This window comes from Lichenostomus cassidix, chromosome 3, assembly GCF_008360975.1.
Source record: "Lichenostomus cassidix isolate B80296 chromosome 3, HeHo_3.0, whole genome shotgun sequence".
In the NCBI taxonomy this organism is placed as follows: domain Eukaryota; kingdom Metazoa; phylum Chordata; class Aves; order Passeriformes; family Meliphagidae; genus Lichenostomus; species Lichenostomus cassidix.
In genome coordinates, this window is record NC_139483.1 from 111,839,915 (window position 1) to 111,866,856 (window position 26,942).

Sequence of the window (26,942 nt, forward strand, 5' to 3'; positions counted from 1 at the left end):
CCAGGAGTGGCTGAGGAGAAAAGGAGGATCCGGAGGGAGCTACTCCCTCTGGAATTCCATGCCAAAAGGGTGCAGCCAGGTGGGATCGGGATCTGCTCTGATGGGATGGGAATGGGATTGGGAATGGGGATGGGATGGGATGGGATGGAACAATCTCAAGCTGTGCCAGGGGAGATTTAGTTGGATATTGGGAACAATTCCACCCTGGAAAGGCTTTTCCAGCCCAGGGCAGTTGTGGAGTCCCCATTCCTGAAGGGATTTAAATCCCAGTGGATTTGGGAGGATATAGATCAGTGGTGGCCTTGGCAGTGCTGGGAATGGTTGGACTCAGCCTTGAGAGCTTTTCCAACCGAAATAATTCCATAATTCCTGGATTTTATCCATGCCTGGTCATCCCCACCCCCCTGGAATGATGCAGTTCCAACATGACCTTCCCAGGAGATCCCTGTCCATATCCAGGAGCTCCTGGCATGATCCGGTTGGACACTCCCCCCACGTGTCCCTGCGCCTGAGCTCATCCATATCCCGGCTCCGAAGGCTCTGGAAGTGGCAGGGACACCCTCGGGATGTGCCTGTCCTGCCGTGGCACTATTATTCCAGCTCGTTTCACTCCTGAAAGCACGGAATGTTCCCTGAAAGCTTCCCGGTTGTGCTCCAGGAGGGAAAACGAAGCGGGAAAAATCCCGGTGTGTCTCAGGGTGTGGAAAACGGGACCAGGTGCTCCGTGTGGCCTGGAGGGTTTATGGAAGCTGGGAATGAAAAGCTGGAATGCAGCAGCTGTCAGGGTCAGGTGGTTTGGGATCTGAGGTGGGATTGGGATGGATCCAGGAGAGCAGCTTCCTGCTGTTCCAGCAAACCCAGCAGCATTCCATGAATCCCAGGATCCATGGGTGTATCCAGGTGGATTTTCCCTTCTACGCCACCCCCATTTCCAGGTGGGCTCTCGCCATCTCCCTCCTGAGTTCTGGTGTGGGGTGGGAAGGAACTGCTTGTTTGGGGGGGTGGGGAAGGGCAGCACCTGGGCAGAGCAGGGAACTCCTGGGATTGCGGGATTTTGGGATCTTGGGGTGATGTCCATATCCCTTCTGCACAGATCATCCCATTATCCCCTGTCCCACAACTTCCTGGGATCATCAGATCCTGTCCACACCTCTTCTGCACAGACCATCCAGTGTCATCCCTGTCCCACAACCTCCTGGGATCATGGGATTGTGGGATTTTGGGATGATGGGATTAGGTCTGTATCCCTTCTGCACAGATCATCCACAGCATCATCCTTGTCCTGGGACCTCCTGGGATGATGGGATCAGGTCTGTGCCCTTTCTCCACAGACCATCTGGAACATTTTTCCTGTCCCACAGCTTCCTGGGATCATGGGATCACAGGATTATGGGATCATGTCAACATCCCTCCTGCACAGGCCATCTGGAGCATCATCCCTGTCCCATGACCTCCTGGGATCATGGGACGATGGGAACAAGGGATTGTGGGATCATGTCCACCTCCCTTCTGCACAGACCATCTGGAGCATTTTCCCTGTCCCATGACCTCCTGGGATCATGGGATTGTGGGATGATGGATCATGTGATCACATGATCATGGGATCATGCCCATGACCCTTCTCCACAAACCATCTGAAGCGTTTTGCCTGTCCCACAACCTCCTGGAATCATGGGATCCTGGGCTGATGTCCATGTCCCCTCTGCACAGACCACACACAGCATTATCCCTGTCCCATGACCTCCTGGGATCATGGCATGAAGGGATCATGGGGTTCCAGGATCACATCCATATCCCACATCATCCATGGACACCCTGTGGTCACCACCGTCTCCAGGCCACCCATTGCCATATCCCTTTCTCCACCCCACATTCCCATCCAAGCTTTTCCACGGCTCCATGTCCTCCCCGGCCCTGGTGGGATGTGGTCACCACCATTCCCACCACATCCCGGCCAGATCCTAGATCATCCCGGCCATGTAGGGCGGCAGGAAGAGCCCCACGGTGCCCAGCAGGCAGACGATGATGAACATCCACAGGAAGATCCGGTCGATCACCATGGCCACGTATTTCCAGTCTTCCTTCACCTGCCAGCAGAAAATGCCTGTCAATCCCTTGGGAATCCCTTCCCGGGAATCCCATGGGATGAGGAGAGCACCCAGGGCTTCCTGGGGATCTGCTGGATGCCTCTGGGTGAGGAGTCTTGGGAAAACATTGGAGTTTCCTGAGAAATCCCAGGGTGGGGGTGGAGGTCTCCTGAGCAGAGCTGATCCCACCCAGGATTTTCCAAAACCACTTTGGGAAAAGTGGGAATGTGGCCTTTGAGCAAAGTCCCAAGGGTGGGAGAGGAATCTCCAACATTCCCAAAGCCAACGGGAGCTGGAGGAACCCTCGGCTGACCCTGTGGGCCAGGAATATCCCAGGGGTGGTCATGGATCTTCTCCCTGGTTTTGGATTCTTGGGAACTGATCATGGATCCCAGAACTGACCTTCCTGACTTTCCTGTTTTTGGGTCCTCAGGATCCAACCACGGATCCCAGAACTGATCTTCCCTGGTTTCGGATCCTCAGGATCCAACTATGGATTGCAGAACTGACCATCCCCAGTTCTGGGTCCTCAGGAACTGATCATGGATCCCAGAACTGACCATTCCTATTTCTCAATCCCAGAACTGACCCTCCCATTTTTGGGATCCTCAGGACCCAATTGTGGATCCCAGAACTGACCTTCCCTGGTTTTGGATCCTCAGGAACTGACCTCATTTTGGATCCCAGAACTGACCTTCCCAATTTTCAATCCCAGAACTGACCTTCTCACTTTTGGATCCTCAGGAACCAACTATGGATCCCAGAACTGACCATTCCCAGTTCTGGGTCCTCAGGATCCAACCATGGATCCCAGAATGGACCTTCCCATTTTTGGGATCTCCAAACCCATCCATGGCTCCCAGAACTGCCCTTTTCATTTTTGGGATTGCTGAACCCATCTGTGGCTCCCAGAACCGTCCTTCCCATTTTTGGCATCTCCAGACCCATCTGTGGCTCCCAGAACTACCCTTCCCATTTTGAGATCCTCAGGATCCATCCATGGCTTCCAGAAATGCCCTTCCCAGTTTTGGGATCTCCAGACCCATCCTCCAGATCCCATTTTTGGGATCTCCAATCCCATGGCTCCCAGAACTCACGGAGAAGTCAGCATCCTCGGCCCGCAGGTGATCCGCGATGTACTGCACCCCTTCCAGGGCCTTCAGAATCCTGGGAGACAGCGCCAGGCCCTGCTCCGAGCCTTCCTCCTCCTCCTCCTCCTCCTCCTTCCCCTTGGATGATCTGCGGGACGCCGAGCCCCCGGATTCCTTCCCGGCCTGGCCGTAGCGGAATTGCGTTCCCTGGGCGTGAGATTCCGCGGGATTGCCGGGATAGACCTTCTCCTCCTCTTCCTCCTCCTCTTCTTCCTCCTCCTCCTCCTCCTCTTCCCACTTGTCATCCACGTCGGTCTCCAGCCAGCAGCGGGACGTGCTGAGCCGCGTCCCGGGGAGGTCATACTGTCCCCCCGTCCCCTCGGGCGGTGGCAGCGCCGGCGGCCTCTTCATGAAGAGCCAGCGCGGGATGAGATCCAGGAAGAAGCTGCGGACCCAGCGCGGCATGGTGTGCGTGCTGGGCGAGCGATGGTGCACGTTGAGCACGAAGACGGTGATGATGATGGAGAGCGTGACGAAGATCATGGTGAAGAGCAGGTACTCGCCGATCAGTGGGATGACCAGCGAGGTGGACGGGATGATCTCGGTGATGAGCAGCAGGAAGACGGTGAGGGACAGCAGCACGGAGATGCAGAGCGTGATCTTCTCACCGCAGTCCGAGGGCAGGTAGAAGACCAGGACGGTGAGGCAGGAGATGAGGAGGCAGGGGATGATGAGGTTGATGGTGTAGAAGAGCGGCAGGCGGCGGATGACGAAGTAGAAGGTGATGTCGGGGTAGATCTCCGTGCAGCAGTCGTACTTCTTGGAGTTGTAGGTGCCGATGGCGTTGATGATGGCCCACTCGCCGCTCTCCCAGTAGTCCTTGAGGTCCACGTGGTGGTCCATGTTCTCCAGGTCGATCTTGGCCTTGTCGTAGGTCCAGGAGCCGAACTTCATCTTGCAGTTCTGCTGGTCGAAGGGGAAGAAGGTGACGTCGATGCTGCAGGAGCTCTTGTAGATGGCCGGTGGAACCCACTTGACCGTCCCGTCCCAGAACAGGTGCGCCTTGGTCATGTGCGTCACCGCGAACTCGCCGTCGGCGCTGCGGGACGGAGAGGGATGGGGTCAGAGTGGTGTTCCCGGGAAATGGGGCTGGGAATGATGGGATTGGGGATGGGATGGGATGAAGATGAGATGGGATAAGGGGATGGGATTGGGATTGTAAATGGGATGGGATGGGATGGGATGGGATGGGATGGGATGGGATGGGAGGGGATGGGATAAGGGGATGGGATGGGATAATAGGATGGGATTGGGATTGGGATTGTCGATTGGATGGGATGGGATGGGATGGGGATGGGACAAGATGGGGCAGGATGGGATGGGATGAAGATGAGATGGGATGAAGACAAAGATGAGATGGGATGAGATGAACATGGGATGGGATGGGAAAGGATGGGATGGGATGAGATGGGATGGGATGAAGATGAGATTGGGATGGGATGAAGATGAAGATGAGATGGGATGGGATGAAGATGAGATGAAGGTGGGATGGGATGAGTTACAGAAATGGGATAGGGTGAGATGGAGGGATGGAATGGGATAGAGGGGAAGGGGAAGAGAAGAGATTCAGGGAAGGGAATTCCCAGCTATCCCAGGGTTTCCCTGTAAGGAAGGAACTCCATGGGGTTTAGTTATGGAGATAAAATAGGGTCAAGAGATCTCTAAAGATGAGTTTTAGAACTTGAGGGTTTATTGCGAAAGGGCGTGGGTGAGAGGCCTGCTAGGCTGCAAGATGCAGCCCAAAGCAGGCCAGGGAAAAGAGAGAGAGAGAGGGAGAGAGAGCAGAAAGAAGAGAGTAAAAGAGCGTAAAAGAGAGCAATTTGCTGTTTACAATGCAATAAATCATCTTCTCTGTTAAATATTCTAATTCTCTTTAACCAATCTAAGACAAGCTACAAACCCTACAGCATTTACATACAGCCTATAAGAATCATCACATTACCATACAGGGTCATGTTTCAAACCTTAAAAAAACTGCTTTTTGGGATCTCTACCAGGCAGGCAGGGTCTGCTCTGACATTTGGACCTGCCTGGGCAGAGGGCATTGCTCTATCAAGAAGGGGGATTACCTTCCGTGGCCATACCATTGTTTTTTAGTTACTCTACAACTTGAACCTTGTCTTCATTTCAATATCGCTCATATTTTCCATATCCTCAGCATCTTTTGCAAGGCAATCATACTTATAAGGCTTTCCTATTCCATCTTCCCCAACATTTCCCATCCCTCACTTGTTGTACAGGACGATATCCGGGATCCAGATCATCTCGGAGGGCACCCGGATGGAGGTGACATTGTCGAACTCCGCCGGATCCCAGCGCAGTTTGTAGTCGCTCCATTCCTGCCGGGACACACGGCACAGATCCATGGGGACACCACCGAGCCACCCCAGGCAGGGCCATTCCCAAATCCCAATCCCAGATCGGGATCAGCTCCTACCTGCTTCAGCCAGACGTTGGTGGTCATCATTTGGTTCTTCTCATCCTGCGGTGGGAAAGAGGGATGAGCCAGCGGGGACATCCCGAGGGATTGTCCCGTTCACGCCTCGTCCCTAAATCCCAGCTTTTATCGGGATCGGCTCCCGAGGATTGGGGTTTCTTGGGATCTCTGGGCACTAGAGGGCAGCAGGGAATTGCTTTTGGCGGGGATCGGCTCGGGGATGGAGGGAGAGAGGGGTGGGAGAGAGGATTGGGGGATACAGGAATAGGGGAATTGATGGATACAGGGATAGAAGGACAGGGGATAGATGGATGAATGGATAGATAGAGGGATAGATGGATTGGGATGGGGGGATAGAGGATAGATGGATACAGGGATAGAGGAGAGAGGGATCGGGATAGAGGGATAGAGGGACAGGGGAATAGATGGATCGGGATAGGGTTAGATCGATGGATAGAGGAATTGAGAGATTGGGATGGGGGGATAGGGGATAGATGGATACAGGGATAGGGGATAGAGGGATAGGGGAATAGATGGATTGGGATCCATAGATAGATAGTGATAGGGGATAGATGGATACAGGGATAGATAGGAGATAAATGGATAGATGGATAGAGGGATAGATGGATACAGGGGTACAGGATAGAGGAATTGAGGTAGAGGTATAGATGGATAGAAGGATAGGCGATAGAGGGATTGGGATAGAGGGTTAGAGGGACTGGGATAGAGGGAGAGATGGATAGAGGGATACTGGGATAGGGGATAGATGGATAGAGGGATAGGGGATAGAGGGGTAGATCAATACAGGGATATGGGATAGAGGAATAGATGGATAGAGGGATTGGGATAGAGGGATAGATGGATAACAGGGATAGAGGGGTAGATGGATACAGGGATAGGGGATAGAGGGATTGGGATAGAGGGATAGAGGGATAGTGGGATAGAGGGATAGAGGGATAGAGGGATAGATGGATAGAGGGATCAGGACTGGAATAGACGGATATAGGGATAGGGGATAGAGGGACAGAGTCCTAGAGGGATAGGGGATAGAGGGGTAGATGGATACAGAGATATGGGATAGAGGGCTAGATGGATAACAGGGATAGAGGGATAGATGGACACAGGGATAGAGGGAAAGAGGGATTGGAATAGAGGGATGGAGGGGTCAGGATAGAGGGATAGAGCGATAGATGGATACAGGGATAGATGGATAGAGGGATCAGGATAGAGGGATAGATGGATATAGGGATAGAGGGATAGAGGGATTGGCATAGAGGGATAGACGGACTGGGATAGAGGGATAGATGAATAGATGCATACAGGGATAGAGGGATAGATGGATACAGGGATAGAGGGATAGAGGGACAGATGAACACAGGGATAGGGGATAGATGGATACAGGGATAGAGGGACAGATGGATACAGGGATAGGGGATAGAGGGATACAGGGAGAGGGGATAGAAGGATACAGGGATAGGGGATAGATGGATACAGGGAGAGGGGTTAGAAGGATCAGGATATGGGGCATAGGGCATAGAGGAATAGACAGAGGGATAGAAGGATAGATGGATACAGGAATAGAAGGATACAGGAATAGGGGATAGAGGGATAGAGGGACAGATGGGTACAGGGATAGAGGGATAGATAGATACAGGAATAGGGGATAGAGGGATAGATGGATACAGGGATGGGGATAGATGGATAGGGGGTACAGGGTAGAGGGATACAGGAATAGGGGATAGACGGATTGATGGATAGAGGGATAGAGAAATAGAGAGATAGAGAAATAGAGGGGTTGGGATGGGGAGATAGGAGATAGAGGAATAGATGGATACAGGAATAGAAGGATAGAGGGATAGAGGGATGGGGATAGATGAATGGAAAATAAGGGAATAGGGAATAGAGGGATAGATGGATAGAGGAGTAGTGGGATAGAGGGATCTGGATAGAGGGATAGAGGAATGGAAGATAAGAGAATAGGGAACAGAGGGATAGATGGATAGAGGGATCAGGATACAGGGATCAGGATAGAGGGATCTGGATAGAAGGATAGAGGAACGGGAGATAAGGGAATGGGGGATAGAGGGATGGATGGGTGGAAGGATGGAAGATAAGGGGATAGAGAGATAAGGGATAGGGATGGGGGACAAGAGGGCAGAGGGATGGGAGATAAGGGAATAGAGGGAGAAATGGAGAAATGGATGTGGGATAGAGGGATGAGGGGATGGGGGATACAGGGATGGATGGATGGATGGATGGATGGATGGATGGGTGGATGGATGGAGAGATGGATCAGGATGGGGTAGAAGGATGGAGGGATAGGGAGACAGAGGTACAGGGGGATAGATGGATATGGGATGGGGGAGAAATGGATAGGGGGATAGATGTATTGGGATCGGGGGATAGAGGGATGGGAGATAAGGAGATAGAGGTAGAGATGGATAGGGATAGAGGGACAGATGGATGGATGGATGGATGGACACAGGGAATGGCTTCCCAGTGGGAAAGGGGAGCTTGGGCTGGGATGTTGGGAAGGAATTCCCTGGGCTGGAATTCCCAGGGAAGCTGTGGCTGCCCCTGGATCCCTGGGAATGTCCAAGGATGGATTTGGATCCCCCTGGGATCATGGGAAGTGTCAGGGCTGGAATGAGATGTGATTTAAGATCCACAAATCCCATCCAAACCATTCTGGGATTCCTCAAACCCAGCCGGATCGGGAATCCCAGGAATCCCAGGAATCCCAGGAATCCCAGGAATCCCAGGAATCCCGGGAATGACGCACCACGTCGATGAGCTGGGCGATGGAGAGGCCGAAGCGGACGATGACCACGTCGGAAGTGTTGGGAACAGGCCGTGACCAGCGGTTGTATCCCGAGAAGAGGCGCTTGAAGAGCCGATCCTCCGCGTGGCTCCGGCGCTGGCCGGCGGCTGCGGCGGGAATTCGGGAATTTTGGGAATGAACCCCATCCGGATCCATCCCAGTCCCCTCCCGCTGCCCTGACTGGTGCCACTGGTTTGGCTTTGAGCTCGGCACAGGGGTGGATGTGGGTTTTCCAGAGGAAATTCCCGAGGTTGGGATGGGAAGGAGTTTTCCTTAAAATCCTTGGCTGTTTTCCTTAAAATCCCTGGCCTCGCTCGCTGCAGGGATCCATAAATTTCCGGGAGCCAGCGGGGGGAGGGAGGATGGGAAAGGGATGGGAAAGGGATGGGAAAGGGATGGAGGGAGGGAGGAGGAGGAGGAGGGAGAGAGAGGAAAGAGGAGGAGGAGAGGGAGGAAAGAGGGAAAGGGAGGGAGGGAGGGATAAAGGGAGGGAGGGAGGGATAAAGGGAGGGAGGGAGGGAAAGAGGGAAAGGGAGGGAGGGAGGGATAAAGGGAGGGAGGGAGGGATAAAGGGATGGAAAAGGGATGGAAAAGGGATGGAAAATGGATGGAGGGAAGGATGAAGGGATGGAGGGAAGGATAAAAAGATGGAAAACAGAAGGAGAGAGGGATACAGGGATGGAGATGGGATAGATGGTTGGAGAAGGGATACAGGATGGAAAAGAGATGCAAAAGGGAGAGAGGCAGGGAAAGAGGGATAAAAGGATGGAGGGAGGGAGGGAGGGAGGGAGGGAGGGATAAAGGGATGGAAAAGGGATGGAAAATGGATGGAGGGATGGATGAAGGGATGGAGGGAAGGATAAAAAGATGGAAAACAGAAGGAGAGAGGGATACAGGGATGGAGATGTGATAGACGGTTGGAGAAGGGATACAGGATGGAAAAGAGATGGAAAAGGAATGGAGGAAGGGAGGAAGGGATGAAAGGATGGAGGGAGGGATAAAAGGATGGAAAACAGAAGGAGAGAGGGACACAGAGTTGGAAAAGGGATAAAGGGAGAGAGAAGGGATGGAAAAGGGACAGATGGTTGGACAAAGGATACAGGGATGGAAAAGGGATGGAGGGAGGAATACAGGCATGGAAAAGGCATGGAAAAGGCATGGAAAAGGCATGGAGAGAGGCATGGAAAAGGCATGGAAAAGGCATGAAGGGAGGGATGGAGGAAGGGATGAAGAGATGGAAAATGGATGGAAAAGGGATGGAAAATGGATGGATGGAGGGATGAAAGGATTGAAAAGACATGGAAAAGGGAGGGAAAAAGGATGGAAAATGCTGTAGGGAGGGATGGAGGGATGGAAAACAGAAGGACAGAGGGATACAGGGATGGAAAAGGGATGGAGAGAGGAAAACAGGGATGGAGGGAGGGATGGAGAAGGGATACAGGGATGGATGGACCACCAAGGACTTGTGGTCCAGCTGGCTTTTCCCGGGAATCAGGATGGGAATTTCACCCCACAACTCATCCCAAACTCCCGGGGTTGTGTTCCAGCCGGGAATTCGCCTGAATTCCCAATAAATTTAAATTGATTCCCATTAAAATCAGCCTCGGGGGTGTTGGGCGCCCAGCTTGTGGAATGTTGATGGGAAACAAGAGCCAAATCCCATTTTTTTCCCAGCATTCCCAGATTTTGGGGGTGCACGGGAGGGATGTGAGATTCCAGAGGTGAATTCCCTATGGAATGACCCCGAGCAGATCCCTCTCCCTTCCCAAATTTCTGGAATGGATCCGCAGGGAAACCAAGTCCATCCCAGCCTGTCATGGAAGGAAATCGGGAATTCACAGTTCCCTTCCCTCTTCCCGAATTTTCCCCCTCAGGACTCCAGTGGGTGATTCCCTTGGGAATGCAGAGCCTTGGGAACTGGAATTTGTGGAATTCCAGGGAAAAGCTGAACTTCCAGATCCTGGAAGATTTTATTCCTCATTCTTCCTTCTCCAAAGGTTTTTATTCCCTGGGTTTTTTTGCCACAGAGCTCCTTTCCAGTTGGCGTTCCCAGATTTCAATTCCTCATTCCCAATCCCAATTTCCAATCCCACATTCTGAATTCCCAATCCCAAATTCCCAGATTTCAGTCCCTCATTCCCAGACCCCAATCCCGCATTCCAAATTCCCAATCCCACATTCCCAGATGCCAATCCCCAATCCCAATTCCCAATTTCCAGATCCTGATTCCCAATCCCAATTTCCAGTCCTGCATTTCAAATTCCCAATCCCTAATTCCCAGATCCCAATCCTGATCCCAGTTCCCAATCCCAATTTCCAATCCTGAATTCCGAATTCCCAATCCCTCATTCCCGAATTCCCTCATTCCCAGATCCTGATCCCTAATCCTGCATTCAGTATTCCCAATACCACATTCCCAGATCCTGATTCCCAATCCCAATTTCCAGTTCTGCATTCCAAATTCCCAATCCCTAATTCCCAGATCCCAATCCCAATCCCAGTTCCCAAACCCACATTCCCAGTTCTCAACTCCCAATCTCACATTCCCAGATCCAAATTTCCAATCCCGCATTCCAAATTCCCAGCCCCTTATTCCCAGTTCCCAATCCCCAATTCCCAATCCCACTTTCCCAGATCCCACTTCTCAATCCCAGTTTCCAATCCTGCATTCTGAATTCCCAGTCCCTCAATCCCAGATCCAAATCCCACATTCCCAGATCCCGATCCCCAATCCTAGTTTCCAATCCTGCATTCCGAATTCCCAGTCCTTCATTCCCAGATCCCAATCCCCATTCTCAGATCCCAATTCCCATTCCCTCATTCCCAGTTCTCAAATCCCAATCCCTCACTCCCAGATCCCAATCCCTCATTCCCAGATCCCAATTCCCAATTCTCAGTTCTCAAATCCCAATCCCCAATTCCCAACCCTAATTCCCAATCCCCAAATCCCAATCCCCAATTCCCAATTCTCAAATCCCAATTCCCAATTCCCAATTCTCAAATCCCAATCCCCAACCCCAAATCCCAATTCTCAAATCCCAATCCCCAACCCCAAATCCCAATTCTCAAATCCCAATCCCCAACCCCAATTCCCAATTCTCAAATCCCAATCCGGAAAAATCAGATCCATCCTTACCCTCCTGGAAAGCGAAGAAACACCACAAGAAAAGCGGGAAAATCCCGCTGGAAAACCATCCCATGCTCCCCATGGATCCTTTTCCCGGAGCAGCTGGAAAATCCCCCCTGGAATTTGGTGGGAAGGAAGCTCAGCGGGAATGAACACCACGGGAGAATTCCGGCGGCGTCTCCATGGATTTGGTTCGGGATGCAGCCGGATCGGGATGAGCTGCCGAGTCACCGATCCTGGATTTCATTCCTGGAAAACAGCAGAGAGCCGGAATGTCACCAGGATTGTCCCCAAAGCTTTTCCAGGCTGGAGCAGTGCAGATCCCAGCAGGGCAGATCAACAAGAAAACATTCCCAAAAATCTGCTTCCCGGGAAAAAGAGGGAAGGGGGAAATCCAGGGATTTGCTGCTCTGCTCCGGAGGGATCCCAGTTTTCCAGGGATTATCCATCCATCCATGGATGTGTTGGATTCTCTCCTCCCGGCGCAGCAAATCCCTGGAAAAGGAGGAATTCTTCCCCTGCAGAGGCTCTGGAATTCATTCTCACTTCCAAGGTGATTTTTCCGGAGTGACATTCCCTTTCCGCAATATTCCCGGGAATCAGGGAGTGGTTTGGGTGGGAATTGACCTTCCAGATCCCTGGAATTCCGAATTCCCTGGAGTTAGGGATATTTTTCCACCTCCCTTTTCCGCACTGAGGCTCCTTGGGGGTTGAATTCCTGCCTGGAATTTTCAGGGATCAAAACCCACGGAACATTCCCGGATCCATCCTCATCCTCGGCGTGGTTTTCCAGGATTCCGGGATGATGGAAAGGATGGAAAAACAGCAGCTTTTTCCCTGATCCCAAATTCCTCTCCATTCCCTGAAAAAATTCCTCCCCACAGAGCTTTCCCAGGGCTTTTCCCAGGTTTTTCCAGGCCTTTTCCTTGCTCCCAAATTCCTCTCCCTTCCCTGCAAAAACTCCTCCTCCCTGGGGTTTTTCCAAGGTTTTTCCAGGGCTTTTCCTCGATCCCAAATTCTTTTCCATTCCCTGTCACAATTCCTCCCTCTCGGGCTTTTCCCAAGGTTTTCCCAAGGCTTTTCCAGGGCTTTTTCCAAGGTTTTCCCACCATTTTTCCTTACTCCTGCATCCCTCTCCATTCCCTGCAAAAATTCCCCACCCTCAGAGCTTTTCCAGGGTTTTTCCAGGGCTTTTCCAGGTCTTTTCCTTGCTCCCACATCCCTCATCAATCCCTGAAAAAATTCCTCCCCCTCGGGCCTTTTCCAAGGTTTTCCCAAGGCTTTTCCAAGGTTTTTCCAGGGCTTTTCCTTGCTCCTACGTCCCTCTCCATTCCCTGCCTCAATTCCACCCCCTCGGGCTTTTTCCAAGGTTTTTCCAAGGCTTTTCCAGGGCTTTTCCCAAGGTTTTTCCAGGCCTTTTCCTTGCTCCCACATCCCTCTCGATTCCCTGCAAAAATTCCTCCCCCTCGGGCTTTTCCTAGGTTTTTCCAGGACTTTTTCCTCCATCCCAAATTCTTCCCAATTCCCTGCAAAAATTTCTCCCCCTCGGTCCTTTTCCAGGCTTTTCCCAGGGCATTTCCAGAGCTTTTCCAAGCTTTTTTTTCCAGCGGCATCAGCAGCTCCGGCAGATCCCAACCTTCCTTCCCGACCTTCCCCCTTCAGCCCTGCCTGGCATTCCCACATCCCGAGGAATTCCCGGCTGGATTTTCCATCCCCAGCCGGATCGGAAGCCTCTCCGCGGCTGGCAAATGCCATTCCCGGTTTCCCGAGCACTTTCCCGGAGCGATGCGCATTCCTGCCCCGGGCGGCTGCCGGAGGCTGAATCCAGGGATGGATCCGGGAGAAGCTCCCGGCGTCAGCCGGGGATAAATCGCCAATTCCTGGCATTTCGAGGCGGCCCGGGGAGGGATTTTTGGGGAATTTTAAGCGGGAAGTTCCCGCGGAGCTGGGAAAGTTTCCCTCTCCGGCGCTTCCCGGCCATTCCCAGCGCTCCGCGGAAAGCTGGAATCGCGGAGATCAGCGGGAAAATCCCACTTTTTTCCCCCTTCCCACCCCGCCGGGATGCGAGGAATGTCGTTACCTGGTGTCGGGAGTGATTCCCCATTCCCACATTCCCGCCGGGAGCGGGAGGAGGAGGCGGGATCGGGATGTGGAGCCGCCGAGCGCTCCCGGGGAAAAACTGGGATCGGGAGGAGGAGGATGGCTGAGCGCGAACTCCGGGCGGGAGGTGACGACAGGGACAGGGGGAGGAGGGAAAATCAGGGAAAGGCTGGGAAGGAGGATCGGGAAGTGCTGGGAAAGGAGGGAATTGCCGGGATTTTGGGGAAGAGACCAGGATTGGGATGGGGAGTGGGAAAAAGGGGAGTGGGAATTCTGTGAGGATGAGGAGGGAGAGGGAAAATGGAAAAATCATGGAAAACCTTGGAAGGAGGATCGGGAAGTGCTGGGAAAAGAGGGAATTGTAGGGATTTTGGGGAAGAAATCGGGATTGGGATGGGGAGAGGGAAAGGAAGATTGGGAATTGTGTGAGGATGAGGAGGGAGATGGAATTAGGGAAGGATTTGGAGGAGGGAAAATCAGGGAAAGGCTGGGAAGGAGGATCGGGAAGTGATGGGAAAGGAGGGAATTGCCGGGATTTTAGGGATGAAATCGGGATTGGGATGGGGAGTGGGAAGGGGGGATTGGAAATTGTGTGAGGATGAGGAGAGAGATGGAATTAGGGAAGGATTTGGAGGAGGGAAAATCAGGGAAAGGCTGGGAAGGAGGATCGGGAAGTGCTGGGAAAGGAGGGAATTGCCGGGATTTTTGGGAAGAAATCGGGATTGGGATGGGGAGAGGGAAAAAGGGAGTGGGAATTGTGTGAGGATGAGGAGAGGGAAAATGGAAAAATCATGGAAAACCTTGGAAGGAGGATCGGGAAGTGCTGGGAAAGGATGGAATTTCTGGGAATTTTAGGGAAGAAATCGGGATTGGGATGGGGAGAGGGAAAAGGGGTTTGGGAATTCTGTGAGGATGAGGAGGGAGAGGGGAAATGGGAAAATAATGGAAAATCTGGAAAGGAGAGGGGGAAAGGATTGGGAAGTGCTGGGAAAGGATGGAATTAATGGGATTTTTGGGAAGAGACTGGGAATGGGATGGGGAGAGGGAAGAAGGGGTTGGGAATTCTGTGAGGATGAGGAGAGGGAAAAAAAGAAAATCATGGAAAAGCTGGAAAGGACAGAGGGGAAGGATCGGGAAGTGCTGGGAAAGGATGGAATTACTGGTATTTTTAGGGAAGAGACCAGAATGGGATGGGAAGAGGGAAAAGGGGGTTGGGAATTTTGTGAGGATGAGGAGGGAGAGGGAAAATGGGAAAATCATGGAAAATCTGGGAAGGAGGATCGGGAAGTGCTGGGAAAGGAGGGAATTCCCTGGATTTTTTGGGAAGAGATCGGGATTGGGATGGGGAGAGGGAAAGGAAGATTGGGAATTGTGTGAGGATGAGGAGAGAGATGGAATTAGGGAAGGACTTGGAGCATGGAATTTCGGGATTTGGAATCCCAGGGGATCCCAGGGCAAATCCCAAAGCTCCAAGATGTTGTCCCATCAGAGGGAATTTCGGGAATTTCCCTGGGAACCTCAGGGAGCTCCAGGGATTGGGAATGTCCGCTGGAAAAATGGGATGAGAGGGATGGAATTGTCCCCCCGATCCGTGTTTTTCCCAAAAAAACCACAGGAAAACTGGGAATGTTGTTCCCAAAACTGGGAAATCTGGGATTAATCCCCACCCTGCGGATCCATCCATCTCCTATCCCAGGGATTCCCATCCCTTGGGACACTCAGGAATTGGGATATTTTGGGAATTAGAGGGAATTTTCCCAGTGGGAAACACTGAGGGAATGGGAAAGGGATGGGATCAGGAATATTTTGGGAATGGCAAAGGGAACACTGAGGGGATGAGGATAGGAAAATTCTGGGAATGGGAGAGGATTTTCCCACTGGGGGATATCAAGGGAATGGAAACAGGAATATTCTGGGAATGGGAGAGGATTTTCCCACTGGGATAGGGATGGGAATGGGAATATTCTGGGAATGGGATGGGGATTTTCCCAGTGGAGGAACACTATGGGAATGGGGACAGGGATGAGATCAGGAAAATTCTGGGAATGGGAGAAGATTTTCCCACTGGAGGACATCAAAGCAATGTGGAAATGATGGGAACAGGAATATTTTGGCAATGGGAGAGGATTTTCCCACTGGGATAGGGATGGGGATGGGAATATTCTGGGAATGGAAAGATGATTTTCCCCCTGAGGAACATGGAGAAGATGGAAACAGGAATATTTTGGGAATGGGAGAGGATTTTCCCAATGGGAGACACCAGTGGGATAGGAACAGGGATGGGAATGGGAATATTTTGGGAATGGCAAAGGGAACACCGAGGGGATGAGGATAGGAAAATTCTGGGAATGGGAGAGGATTTTCCCACTGGGGGATATCAAGGGAATGGAAACAGGAATATTTTGGCAATGGGAGAGGATTTTCCCAATGGGACAGGGATGGGAATGGGAATATTCTGGGAATGGGAATGTTCTGGGAATGGGAAGATGATTTTCCCCCTGAGGGACATGGAGAAGATGGGAACAGGAATATTTTGGGAATGGAATGGAATTTTCCCACTGGGAGACACTGAGGGAATGGGATAGGGATGGGATCAGGAATATTCTGGGAATGGGAGAGGATTTTCCCACTGGGAGATACCAAAGAAATGGGAACAGGGATGGAAACAGGAATATTTTGAGAATGGGAGAGGAATTTCCCAATGGGATAGGGATGGGAATGGGAATACTCTGGGAATGGGAATATTTTGGGAATGGGAAGATGATTTTCCCACTGAGGGACGTGGAGAAGATGGGAACAGGAATATTCTGGGAATGGGAGGGAATTTTCCCACAGGGAGACACTGAGGGAATGGGACAGGAATGGGATCAGGAATATTTTGGGAACGGCAGAAGGAACACCGAGGGGATGAGGATAGGGAAATTCTGGGAATGAGGAGTGGATTTTCCCACTGGGGGATATCAAGGGAAAGGAAACAGGAATATTTTGGGAATGGGAGAGGATTTTCCCACTGGGAGACACTGAGGGAATGGGATAGGGATGGGAATCCAAAAATTCTGGGAATGGGAGGGAATTTTCCCACTGGGAGATATCAAGGGAATGGAAACAGGAATATTTTGGGAATGGGAGAAGATTTTCCCAATGGGATAGGGATGGGAATGGGAATATTTTGGGAATGAGAATATTCAGGGAATGGAAAGATGATTTTCCCCCTGAGGGACATGGAGAAGATGGAAACAGGAATATTTTGGGAATGGGAGAGGATTTTCCCACTGGGAGACACTGAGGGAATTGGGCAGGGAATGGGATCAGGAATATTTTGGGATGGGAAAATCCGGAAAAGCCGGAGCTCCCTCCTGCTTCCCGAGCTGCTCCGGGTGAAATCCCAACCCTCTCCCTCCTTCCTCCCGGGAAAACTTGGGAATGGGATTCCCAGCTCCCTGAGGGCTTTTCCCAAGGATTTGCTTCCTTTCCCTTGGAAAACAAAGGAAAAAGAAGCTCCTGGAATTTCTCCTTCGCCCCAGGATGATCCCGACATCCACGGATGTCAAATTCCGTCAAATTCCCAATTTTTTTGGGATTGGGAATGTCCAAGGAAGGAGCTGGAGCAGCCTGGGATAGCGGGATGGGAATGGGATGATCCTCAAAACGGGATGATCCTTAAAATCCCTTCCCGAACCATTCCCGAATTCCAGGATTTTTTCACTCAACCCATCACATCCCCCACATTCCTTCTTTTTAAGGCATTCCAGGGAATTCCTGGCTGCTCCAGGAAATCCATCCAGAGGAAGAAAATTCCCGATAAAAAGCGGAGCTGGGAAAAGATCGGAGCGAATTCATCGGGAAGAAGCAACAAGATCCAACCGGGATTTTCCAGGCAGAGAAAAGCGGGATTGGGAAGAGCCGCGGGATGAACATCCCTCCCTGGAATCCTGAGGAATGTGGGATTTTCGGGAGCCGTGGGATTTTCGGGAACGGCTCGGCTCCAGGCTCATCCCGGAGGATTTTCCCTCGGGATGAAGACGCGGAGCTGCCGCTGGCGGAGATGCTTTATTGGCTGCCCGAGGGGGAATTCTGTCTCTTCCCATCGCGGAAAAGCGGGAATGCGCACGGAAAAGCGGGAATGCGTGCGGAAAAGCGGGCCTGGCCGCTCCTTCCGGCAGAATTCCAGGAGAATTCCAGGAGAAATCCAGGGATTTGGGGTCTGGCGATGTGTGTTGGGAGGAGAAGCCGCTGGAGCGTCGCTGGGATTCCCAAAATCCTGGGATTCGTCTGGAGGAGCCGCTGGGGATTCCCGGGATCGGGCGTGGAGCCAGGCGGGATGGAGAGCTGGGATGGAAAACTGGGAAAATCGGGAATGGGGGTGGATAATGGAAGGGAAAAAGTGGGAATGGGAATGGGAATGGGAATGGGAATGGGAATGGGAATGGGAATGGGAATGGGAATGGGAGTGGATAAGGCAGGAGAAAAAATGGGAATGGGGGTGGATAATGGAAGGGAAAAGTGGGAATGGGAATGGATAAGGCAAGGGATAACGTCCAGGGGGAAATTGGGAATGGAGGTGGATATGGTGAGGAAAAAAATGGGAATGAGGGTGGAAAAGGCAGAGGAAAATCGGGAATGGGGGTGGATAAGGCAGAGGAAAAAATGGAAATGGGAATGGGAAGGGATAAGGCAAGGGATAACTCCCAGGTGGAAATTGGGAATGAGGGTGGAAAAGGTGAAGGAAAAAATGGGAATGAGGGTGGAAAAGGCAATTCTGGGGGGAAATTGGGAATGGAGGTGGATAAGACAGGGAAAATCAGGAATGATGGCGGATAAGGCAGGAGAAAAAATGGGAATGGGGGTGGAAAAGGTGAGGGAAAAATGGGAATGGGAATGGGAGTGGATAAGGCAGGAGAAAAAATGGGAATGAGGATGGATAAGGCAGAAGGAAAATATGGGAATGGAGTGGATAAGGCACTTCCTAGGAAAAATGGGAATGAGGGTGGATAAGGATGGGGAAAAATGGGAATGAGGGTGGATAAGGAATTCTGGGGGGAAATTGGGAATGATGGGGAATAAGCTGCTTCCAGGGGAAAAATGGGAATGGAGGTGGATAAGGCAGGGAAAAAATGGGAATGGAGGTGGATAAGGTGCTTCCGGAGGAAAAAATGGGAATGGAATGGGAATTGGGGTGGATAAGGAATTCTGTGGGGGAATTGGGAATGAGGGGAAGGGAGGGAGGATGGGGTGGAGGTCACAGGTGACATCGTTTCTGTGATGTCATCACGTGCATGACGTCATCACATGTGTGACATCATCGCGTGCATGACGTCATCACATGTGCGACATCATGGGTGTGACATGACATCTGTGTGACATCGTGTCTGTGACGTCATCACGTGTGTGACATCATGGCTGTGACATCATCAGGTACGCAACGATGTCACTTGGATGATGACGTCACGCAGAACGCGATGACATCACGGGTACAGTGACATCACACACGCAATGACCTCACACCTACAGTGACGTCACAGGTGCGATGACGTCACAGCCAGCGCCATCGCACAGGTAATGACGTCACACGCGATGACATCACGTGCACAATGGCCTCTTGAGCAATGACGTCACCTGTGTGATGACATCACATGTGCAGTGACATCACAGGTAGGATATCACAGCCGATGACATCATGGGGTCATGACGTCACACGGCTGATGCCATCCCGTGGACAATGACACCACACACCCGATGACGTCACCGGTGCAGCGCCATCCCATGTGATGACATCACACATACCCTATGACATCACACATCCACATCCAATGACACCACACACTCGGTGACATCACATACGGTGACATCACACACACTCTATGACATCACACACTCTGAGACATCACACGCACACAATGACATCACACACTGTGACATCACACACCCAATGACATCACACACGCCCCATGACGTCACACCCCAATGACATCACACAGTGACATCACGATGACATCACACACAACTACGCAATACAATTGCATCATGCACTATGACATCACACACCCAATGACATCACACAGTGACATCACGATGACATCACACACAACTACGCAATACAATTGCATCACACACTATGACATCACACACCCAATGACATCACACCGAGTGACATCACGCACGGTCTGTGACATCACACACGGTGACAACATCCAATGACGTCACTCACCCAATGACATCACCCCTGTGATGTCACCTCTAGTCCCCTCCTTCCCCTTCCCTTCCCAATCCCATTCCCAATTCCAATCTCATTTCCATTCCCAATCCCATTCCCGTTTCCAATCCCAATCTCAATCCCCATTCCAATCCTAATTTTAATCCTAATCCCAATCACATTCCCAATCCTAATCCCAATCCCAATCCCCATCCCCATTCCAATCCAAATTTTTATCCCATTCCCATTCCCATTCCCAATTCTACTCCCATTTTCATTCCCAATCCCATTCCCATTCCCATTCCCAATCCTAATCCCTATCCGAATTCCAATCCAAATCCCATTCTGAATTCCACTCCCATTCCCAATCCTATTCCCACTCCCAATCTCAATCACATTCCCAATCCCATTCCCATTTCCACTCCCATTCCCACTCCCAATCCCAGTCTCAATCCCCATTCTAATTCGAATTCCACTCCCATTCCCACTCCCAATCCCATTCCCAATCCCATTCCCAGCTCCCCCAAATCCCGGCAATCCCCTCTATCTCCTACCCCATTCCCACCCCGCCTAGGGCTGCTCCTGGCTCCGGAGGCTCCGGAAGCCGCGGCTGAGCTCGGAGTGGATCCGTTGGGAAGCGAATTCCAGGCTCTGGGCCAGGCGGGAGGTCAGCAGCAGCACGTGGGAGAGCAGCCGGACACCCTTCCGGAGCCTGCGGAACGGCGGGAATCCCGGAATTCCGGTTCCCATCCCGGAATTCCGGATCCCATCCCAGAATTCCGGATCCCATCCTGGAATTCCGGATCCCAACCCGTCCATCCCAGAATTCCCGATCCCAAACTCTCCATTCCAGAATTCCGGATCCCAACCCAGAATTCCGGATCCCAACCCGTCCATCCCAGGATTCCAGATCCTGAATTGTCCATCCCAGAATTCTAGATCTTGAACTCTCCCTCCCAGAATTCCGGATCCCAAACTCTCCATTCCAGGATTCCGGATCCCATCCCGGAATTCCGGGTCCCAACCCATCCACCCCAGAATTCCAGATCCCGAACTGGAATCCATCCCAGGATTCTGGATCCTGACCCATCCATCCCAGAATTCCGGATCCCAACCTTTCCGTCACGGAATTCCGGATCCCAAACTGTCCATCCCAAAATTCCGGATCCCAACTCGTCCATCCCAGAATTCTGGATCCTGACCCATCCATTCTGGAATTCCAGATCCCGAACCTTCCATCCCAGAATTCCAGATCCCAACCCATCCATCCCAGGATTCTGGATCCTGACCCATTCATCACGGAATTCCGGATCCCAACCCTTCCATCCTGGAATTCCAGGTCCCATCCCAGAATTCCAAAGCCCGAACTGTCCATCCCAGGATTCTGGATCCCATCCCTGAATTCCAGGTCCTGAACCATCCATCCCGGAATTCTGGATCCCGAGCCAACCATCCTGGAATTCCAGATCCCAAATTGTCCATCCCAGGATTCTAGATCCTGACCCATTCATCCCAGAATTCCAGATCCCAACCCTTCCATCCCGGAATTCCGGATCCCAAACTGTCCATCCCAAAATTCCAGATGCCAACCCAACCATCCTGGAATTCCAGATTCCAACCCGTCCATCCCAGAATTCTGGATCCTGAACCATCTGTCCTGGAATTCCAGATACTGATCCATCCATCCCAAAATTCCAGATCCCGAGCCTTCCCAGAATTCCAGATCCCAAGCTGTCCATCCCAGAATTCTGGATCCCAACTCGTCCATCCCAGAATTCTGGATCCTGACCCATCCATTCTGGAATTCCAGATCCCGAACCTTCCATCCCAGAATTCCAGATCCCAACCCATCCATCCCAGGATTCTGGATCCTGAACCATCAGTCCTGGAATTCCTGATCCCAACCCATCTGTCACAGAATTCTGGATCCCAAATTGTCCATCCTGGAATTCTGGATCCCAACCCTTCCTTCCCAGAATTCCAGGTCCCGAACTGTCCATCCCAGAATTCCGGACCTGAACCATCCATCATGGAATTCCGGATCTTGACCCATCCATACCACAATTTCGGATTCCGACCCGTCCATCCCAGAATTCCAGATTCTGACCCGTCCATCCCAGGATTCTGGATCCCAACCTGTCCATCCCAGAATTCCAGATCCCAACCCATCCATCCCAGGATTCTGGATCCTGAACCATCAGTCCTGGAATTCCGGATCCCAACCCTTCCTTCCCAGAATTCCAGGTCCCGAACCATCCATCCCAGAATTCTGGACCTGAGCCATCCATCCCGGAATTCTGGATCCCAACTCATCCGTCCCGGAATTCTGGATCCTGACCCATCCATCCCAGAATTCCAGATCCCAAGCTGTCCATCGCAGAATTCTGCATTCCAACTCCTCCATCCCAGAATTCCACCATGGAGCCCATGGGACACTTGGGAACTTCCCAAGGTGTCCCCAGGCTGGAATTTTGGGATCTCAGCTCCATGGGTCTTCTCCATCCCATTCCCATTCCCATTCCCATTCCCATTCCCATTCCCATTCCCATTCCAATTCCACTTCCTCCACTACCAAATCCCACCTGGAATTTTGGGATCCATGGATCATCTCCATCCCATTCCCATTCCTCCACTCCCAAATCCCACCTGGAATTTTGGGATTTCAGCTCAATGAATCATCTCCAGCTCATTCCCATTCCTCCCTTTCCACTCCCAAATCCCACCTGGAATTTTGGGATCCACCATGAAGTTCACGGGAAATTTGGGAACTTCCCACTCCTGAATCCCACCTGGGATTTTGGGATCCACCACAGATCCCACGGGAAATTCGGGAACTTCCCAAGGCGCTCCCACTCCGGAATTCCGGGAATTCTCCCATCCCATTCCATCCCATCCCCACTCACTCCTCCTTCTTCCGGACCACCGCCGGCCGCTCCTCCCGCGCCACGTGCTCCTCCAGCTCCCTCCGGACGTTCTCCAGACTCTCCCGGAATTCCAGGTTGGCCTCGCGGATGGCGGGAATGGCGTCGGCCACGACCTCCTGGAACCTGCTCCCGTTTTCCGCCGGGAATTTCCCCCCCAGTTCCCGCAGGGAGGCCTTGGAAGCTTCCAGAAGCTCCCGGAGATCCTCCAGTTCCCGCCGGGAAGCCGCGGGGTCGGCGGGAATGCCGCAGGGAGCCGGAGCGCGGAAGGTGACGCCGCAGGCCGGGAGTTCCGGCGGGAATTCCGGCGGGAATTCCGGCGGGAATTGCGGAGGTTCCATCCCGGTTTTTGGGGTTTCTCCGGGATTTGTGGGGTTTGGGGAAAGGGAGCAAATTCCCAGCAGGATCCACCAGGCGGAGGATTGTGGGATCATGGCGCCTCTGGGAAAAAAAATTTGGGAATTGGGGGGAGTTTGGGATCGGGAAAATTCCCGCAAATCCCTCGGTTTGTCCTGGATTCACAGCCCTGCCTGGCGGGGTTTGGGATTTTATTTGGGATTTGGGATTTGGGATCTGGGATTTGGGATTTGGGATTTTATTTGGGATTTGGGATCTGGGATCTGGGATCTGGGATCTGGGATTTGGGATTTTATTTGGGATTTGGGATTTGGGATTTAGGATTTTATTTGGGATTTGGGATCTGGGATACGGAGTTTGGGATTTAGGATTTAGCGTTTGGGATATGGGATCTGGGGTTTGAGATTTAGGATTTTGGACTTTATTTGGGATTTGGGATCTGGGGTTTAGGATTTGATTTGGGATTTGGGATTTTATTTGGGATTTGGGATTTAGGGGTTTGGATTTAATTTGGGATTTGGGATCTGAGATTTGGGATTTACTATTTGGGATTTGGGATCAGAGATTTGGGGTTTGGGATCTGGGGTTTGGGATTTTATTTGAGATTTGGGATCTGGGATCAGGGATTAGGGATTTAGTGTCTGGGATTTGGGATCTGGGGTTTGGGATTTGGGATTTAGGATCTGGGATTTTATTTGGGATATGGGATCTGGGGTTTGAGATTTAGGATTTTGGATTTAGGATTTTGGACTTTATTTGGAATTTGAGATCTGGGCTTTGAGATTTTATTTGGGATTTGGGATATGGGATCTGGGATTTGGGATTTACTATTTGGGATTTAGGATTTGGGATCTGGGGTCTGGGATTTTATTTGAGATTTGGGATTTAGGGATTTGGATTTAATTTGGGATTTGGGATCTGAGATTTGGGGTTTGGGATATGGCATCTGGGATTTGAGATTTTATTCAGGAATTTATTTGGGATTTGGGATCTGGCATCTGGGATTTTATTTGGGATTTTATTTGCAATCTGTGACCTGGGGTTTGGGATTTGGGATCTGGGGTTTGGGGTTTTATTTGGGATTTGGGATCTGGGGTTTGAGATTTGAGATTTTATTTGGGATTTGGGAACTGGGATTTGGGATTTGGGATTTACTACTTGCGATTTAGGATTTGGGATCTTATTTGGGATTTGGGATGTAGGACTTTGGATTTTATTAGGGATTTGGGATCTGGGATATGAGCTTTGGGATTTAGCATTTGGGACATGGGATCTGGGATTTAGGATTTACTGTTTGGGATCATTTTTTGGGATTTTTGGGGGATTTTTTGGGGATTTTTTCTGGGGATTTTTTGGGGATTTTTTCTGGGGATTTTTTGGGGATTTTTTCTGGGGATTTTTTGGGGATTTTTGGGAGATTTTTGGGGGATTTTTGGAGATTTTGGGATTTTGGGGGATTTTGGGATTTTAGGAATTTTGAGGATTTTATTTTGAATTTTTGGGAGATTTTGGGGATTTTGGGATTTTGGGGATTTTGGAAATTTTGGGATTTTGGAATTTTGGGGATTTTTCTGGGATTTTTGGGATTTTGGGGATTTTTGAATTTTGGGGATTTGGGTTTTGGGAATTTTTGGGGATTTTGGAGATTTTGGGATTTTGAATTTTGGGATTTTGATTTTGGGGATTTTTGGGGGATTTTTGGGGATTTTGAGTTTTGGGGATTTTAAGGTGATTTTTAGGGAAATTTTGGGAGATTTTGGGGATTTTTTTTTTTATTTTAGGGGATTTTGGGGATTTTTGGGGTTTTGAGGATTTTTGGAATTTTGGGATTTTAGAATTATGGTGATTTTTGGGGATTTTTGGGATTTTGGGATTTTTGAGTTTTGTGGGATTTTTGGGGGTTTTGGGATTTTGGGATTTTTGGGGAATTTTTTTGGGATTTTTTGGGAGATTTTTGGGGATTTTTGGAGATTTTTGTGGATTTTTTTGTGGATTTTTGGGGTTTTTTTGGGGATTTTTTTTTAATTTTTGGGGATTTTTGGGGATTTTATTGGGATTTTTGGGGGATTTTTTGGGACTTTTTGGGGATTTTTGGTGACCCAGGACCATCCCGCACCCCCCGATCCCGGCGGGAAGACAATTCCCAACTTTTCCCTCCTCATCCCTGGAAACTCCAGCGCTGGAAAAAGGAGGATGCCGGAGGGAAAAATCCCCCAAATTTCGGGATTTTCGGGATTTTCGGAAGAGATCGAAACTCCCGAACTGCCGGAATTCCAGACGGGAGGAATTCCGGCCGCGCTGGCATTTCCCGGGCATCCCGCCTGGCGCTTTCTTCCTGCTTTTCCCGGGAATCTCCGCCGCCAAATTCCTCATTTTTCCCCCTTTTTTTCCCGCGAAAATCCCATTTTTTTTATAAAAAAATCATTCCCACCTTGTTTTTTCCCGCCGCTGGGATGTTCCGGTTGGAATTTTGGGGCTCGGAAAAGCGGGATGAGCTCCGGAGGTTGGGAAGGGAGGAGGGAGAAGCGGCGGGGAGAGTCAGAAATTTGGGATTTGGGAGCCAAAAAAAGTGGGAATGGCAGCCAGGGATGTGGGGATGGGGTTGGGGATCGGCCGGGAAAGGGAATTCCGGGGATTTGGGGTGGGGGAGATCCCAAAAAATCCGCTCGGAGCTTTTCCCGAAGAATTCGGAGCGCTGGGAAGGCGGGAAGGGAGAAATGATCCCAAAATTATTCCAAAATGATCCCAAAATGATCCCAAAATTATCACAAATTGATCCTAAAATGATCCTAAAATTAGCCTAAAATGATCCTAAAATTGATCCTAAAATGGTCCTAAAATTATCCCAAATTGATCCCAAAATGATCCTAAAATTGTCCCAAATTGATCCTAAAATGATCCCAAATTGATCCCCAAATGATCCTAAAATTATCCCCAAATGATCTCAAAATTATCCCCAAATGATCCTAAAATGATCCTAAAATTGATCCCAAAATGATCCTAAAATTGATCCCAAATTGATCCCCAAATTATCCTAAAATGATCCCAAAATTATCCTAAAATTATGCCAAAATGATCCTAAAATGATCCTAAAATGAACCTAAAATTATCCCAAATTGATCCTAAAATTATCCTAAAATTGATCCCAAAATGATCCTAAAATTATCCCAAATTGATCCCAAATTAATCCCCAAATGATCCTAAAATTATCCTAAAAATGATCCTAAAATTGATCCCAAAATGATCCTAAAATTATCCCAAATTGATCCCCAAATGAACCTAAAATGATCCTAAAATGATCCTAAAATTATCCCAAATTGATCCCCAAATGATCCTAAAATGATCCCAAATTGATCTCAAAATGATCCCAAAATGATCCTAAAATTATCCTAAATTGATCCTAAAATGATCCCAAATTGATCCCCAAATGATCCTAAAATTATCTCCAAATGATCCCCAAATGATCCCCAAATGATCCTAAAATTATCCTAAAATGATCCCAAATTGATCCTAAAATGATCCCAAAATCCCAGAGGGGGAAGAGATTCCTCTGGGATTCCCAAAATTCCCGTGGGATTCCCAAAATCCTACTGGGACACCCAAAAATTCCCTTCGAATTCCGCTGGGATTTCCCCGAAAATCATCCCGTGATCCCAAAAATCCCATTGTGATTCCCAAAAAAATCTTCCTGTGACCCCAAAATCCTTCTGGGATCCCCAAAATATCCTTCTGTGATCCCAAAATCCTC

General features: G+C 50.4%; 2 protein-coding genes across 2 annotated transcripts; both read right to left on the reverse strand.

Moving 5' to 3' along the window:
- Positions 1-1,674: 1,674 nt before the first annotated feature.
- Positions 1,675-13,791, reverse strand: LOC146440521 (neuronal acetylcholine receptor subunit alpha-2-like). The gene is made up of 7 exons (XM_085057212.1): positions 13,704-13,791; positions 11,633-11,872; positions 8,458-8,603; positions 5,676-5,720; positions 5,468-5,577; positions 3,185-4,277; positions 1,675-2,087 (listed from the first exon to the last, which is right to left on the reverse strand). Exons 2-7 carry the CDS (start codon positions 11,703-11,705, stop codon positions 1,962-1,964), a joined length of 1,593 nt encoding a protein of 530 aa, XP_084913338.1. The 5' UTR covers positions 11,706-11,872; positions 13,704-13,791; the 3' UTR covers positions 1,675-1,961.
- A 4,127-nt stretch (positions 13,792-17,918) lies between these two features.
- LOC146440522 (uncharacterized) lies at positions 17,919-25,910 on the reverse strand. The gene is made up of 4 exons (XM_085057221.1): positions 25,626-25,910; positions 22,820-23,276; positions 20,471-20,628; positions 17,919-18,052 (listed from the first exon to the last, which is right to left on the reverse strand). Exons 2-3 carry the CDS (start codon positions 23,269-23,271, stop codon positions 20,487-20,489), a joined length of 594 nt encoding a protein of 197 aa, XP_084913347.1. The 5' UTR covers positions 23,272-23,276; positions 25,626-25,910; the 3' UTR covers positions 17,919-18,052; positions 20,471-20,486.
- Positions 25,911-26,942: the final 1,032 nt, after the last annotated feature.

Excerpts from the sequence above, each read along its gene's own strand:
- LOC146440522 (XM_085057221.1), bottom strand. The coding sequence starts at position 23,271 with ATGATCCCACAATCCTCCGCCTGGTGGATCCTGCTGGGAATTTGCTCC. Across the intron at positions 20,629-22,819 it reads GTGGTCCGGAAGAAGGAGGA|GCTCCGGAAGGGTGTCCGGC; the intron begins GTGAGTGGGGAT and ends GCCGTTCCGCAG.
- LOC146440521 (XM_085057212.1), bottom strand. The coding sequence starts at position 11,705 with ATGGGGAGCATGGGATGGTTTTCCAGCGGGATTTTCCCGCTTTTCTTG. Across the intron at positions 8,604-11,632 it reads TTTCTTCGCTTTCCAGGAGG|CCGCCGGCCAGCGCCGGAGC; the intron begins GTAAGGATGGAT and ends TTCCCGCCGCAG. Across the intron at positions 5,578-5,675 it reads CCAACGTCTGGCTGAAGCAG|GAATGGAGCGACTACAAACT; the intron begins GTAGGAGCTGAT and ends GTGTCCCGGCAG.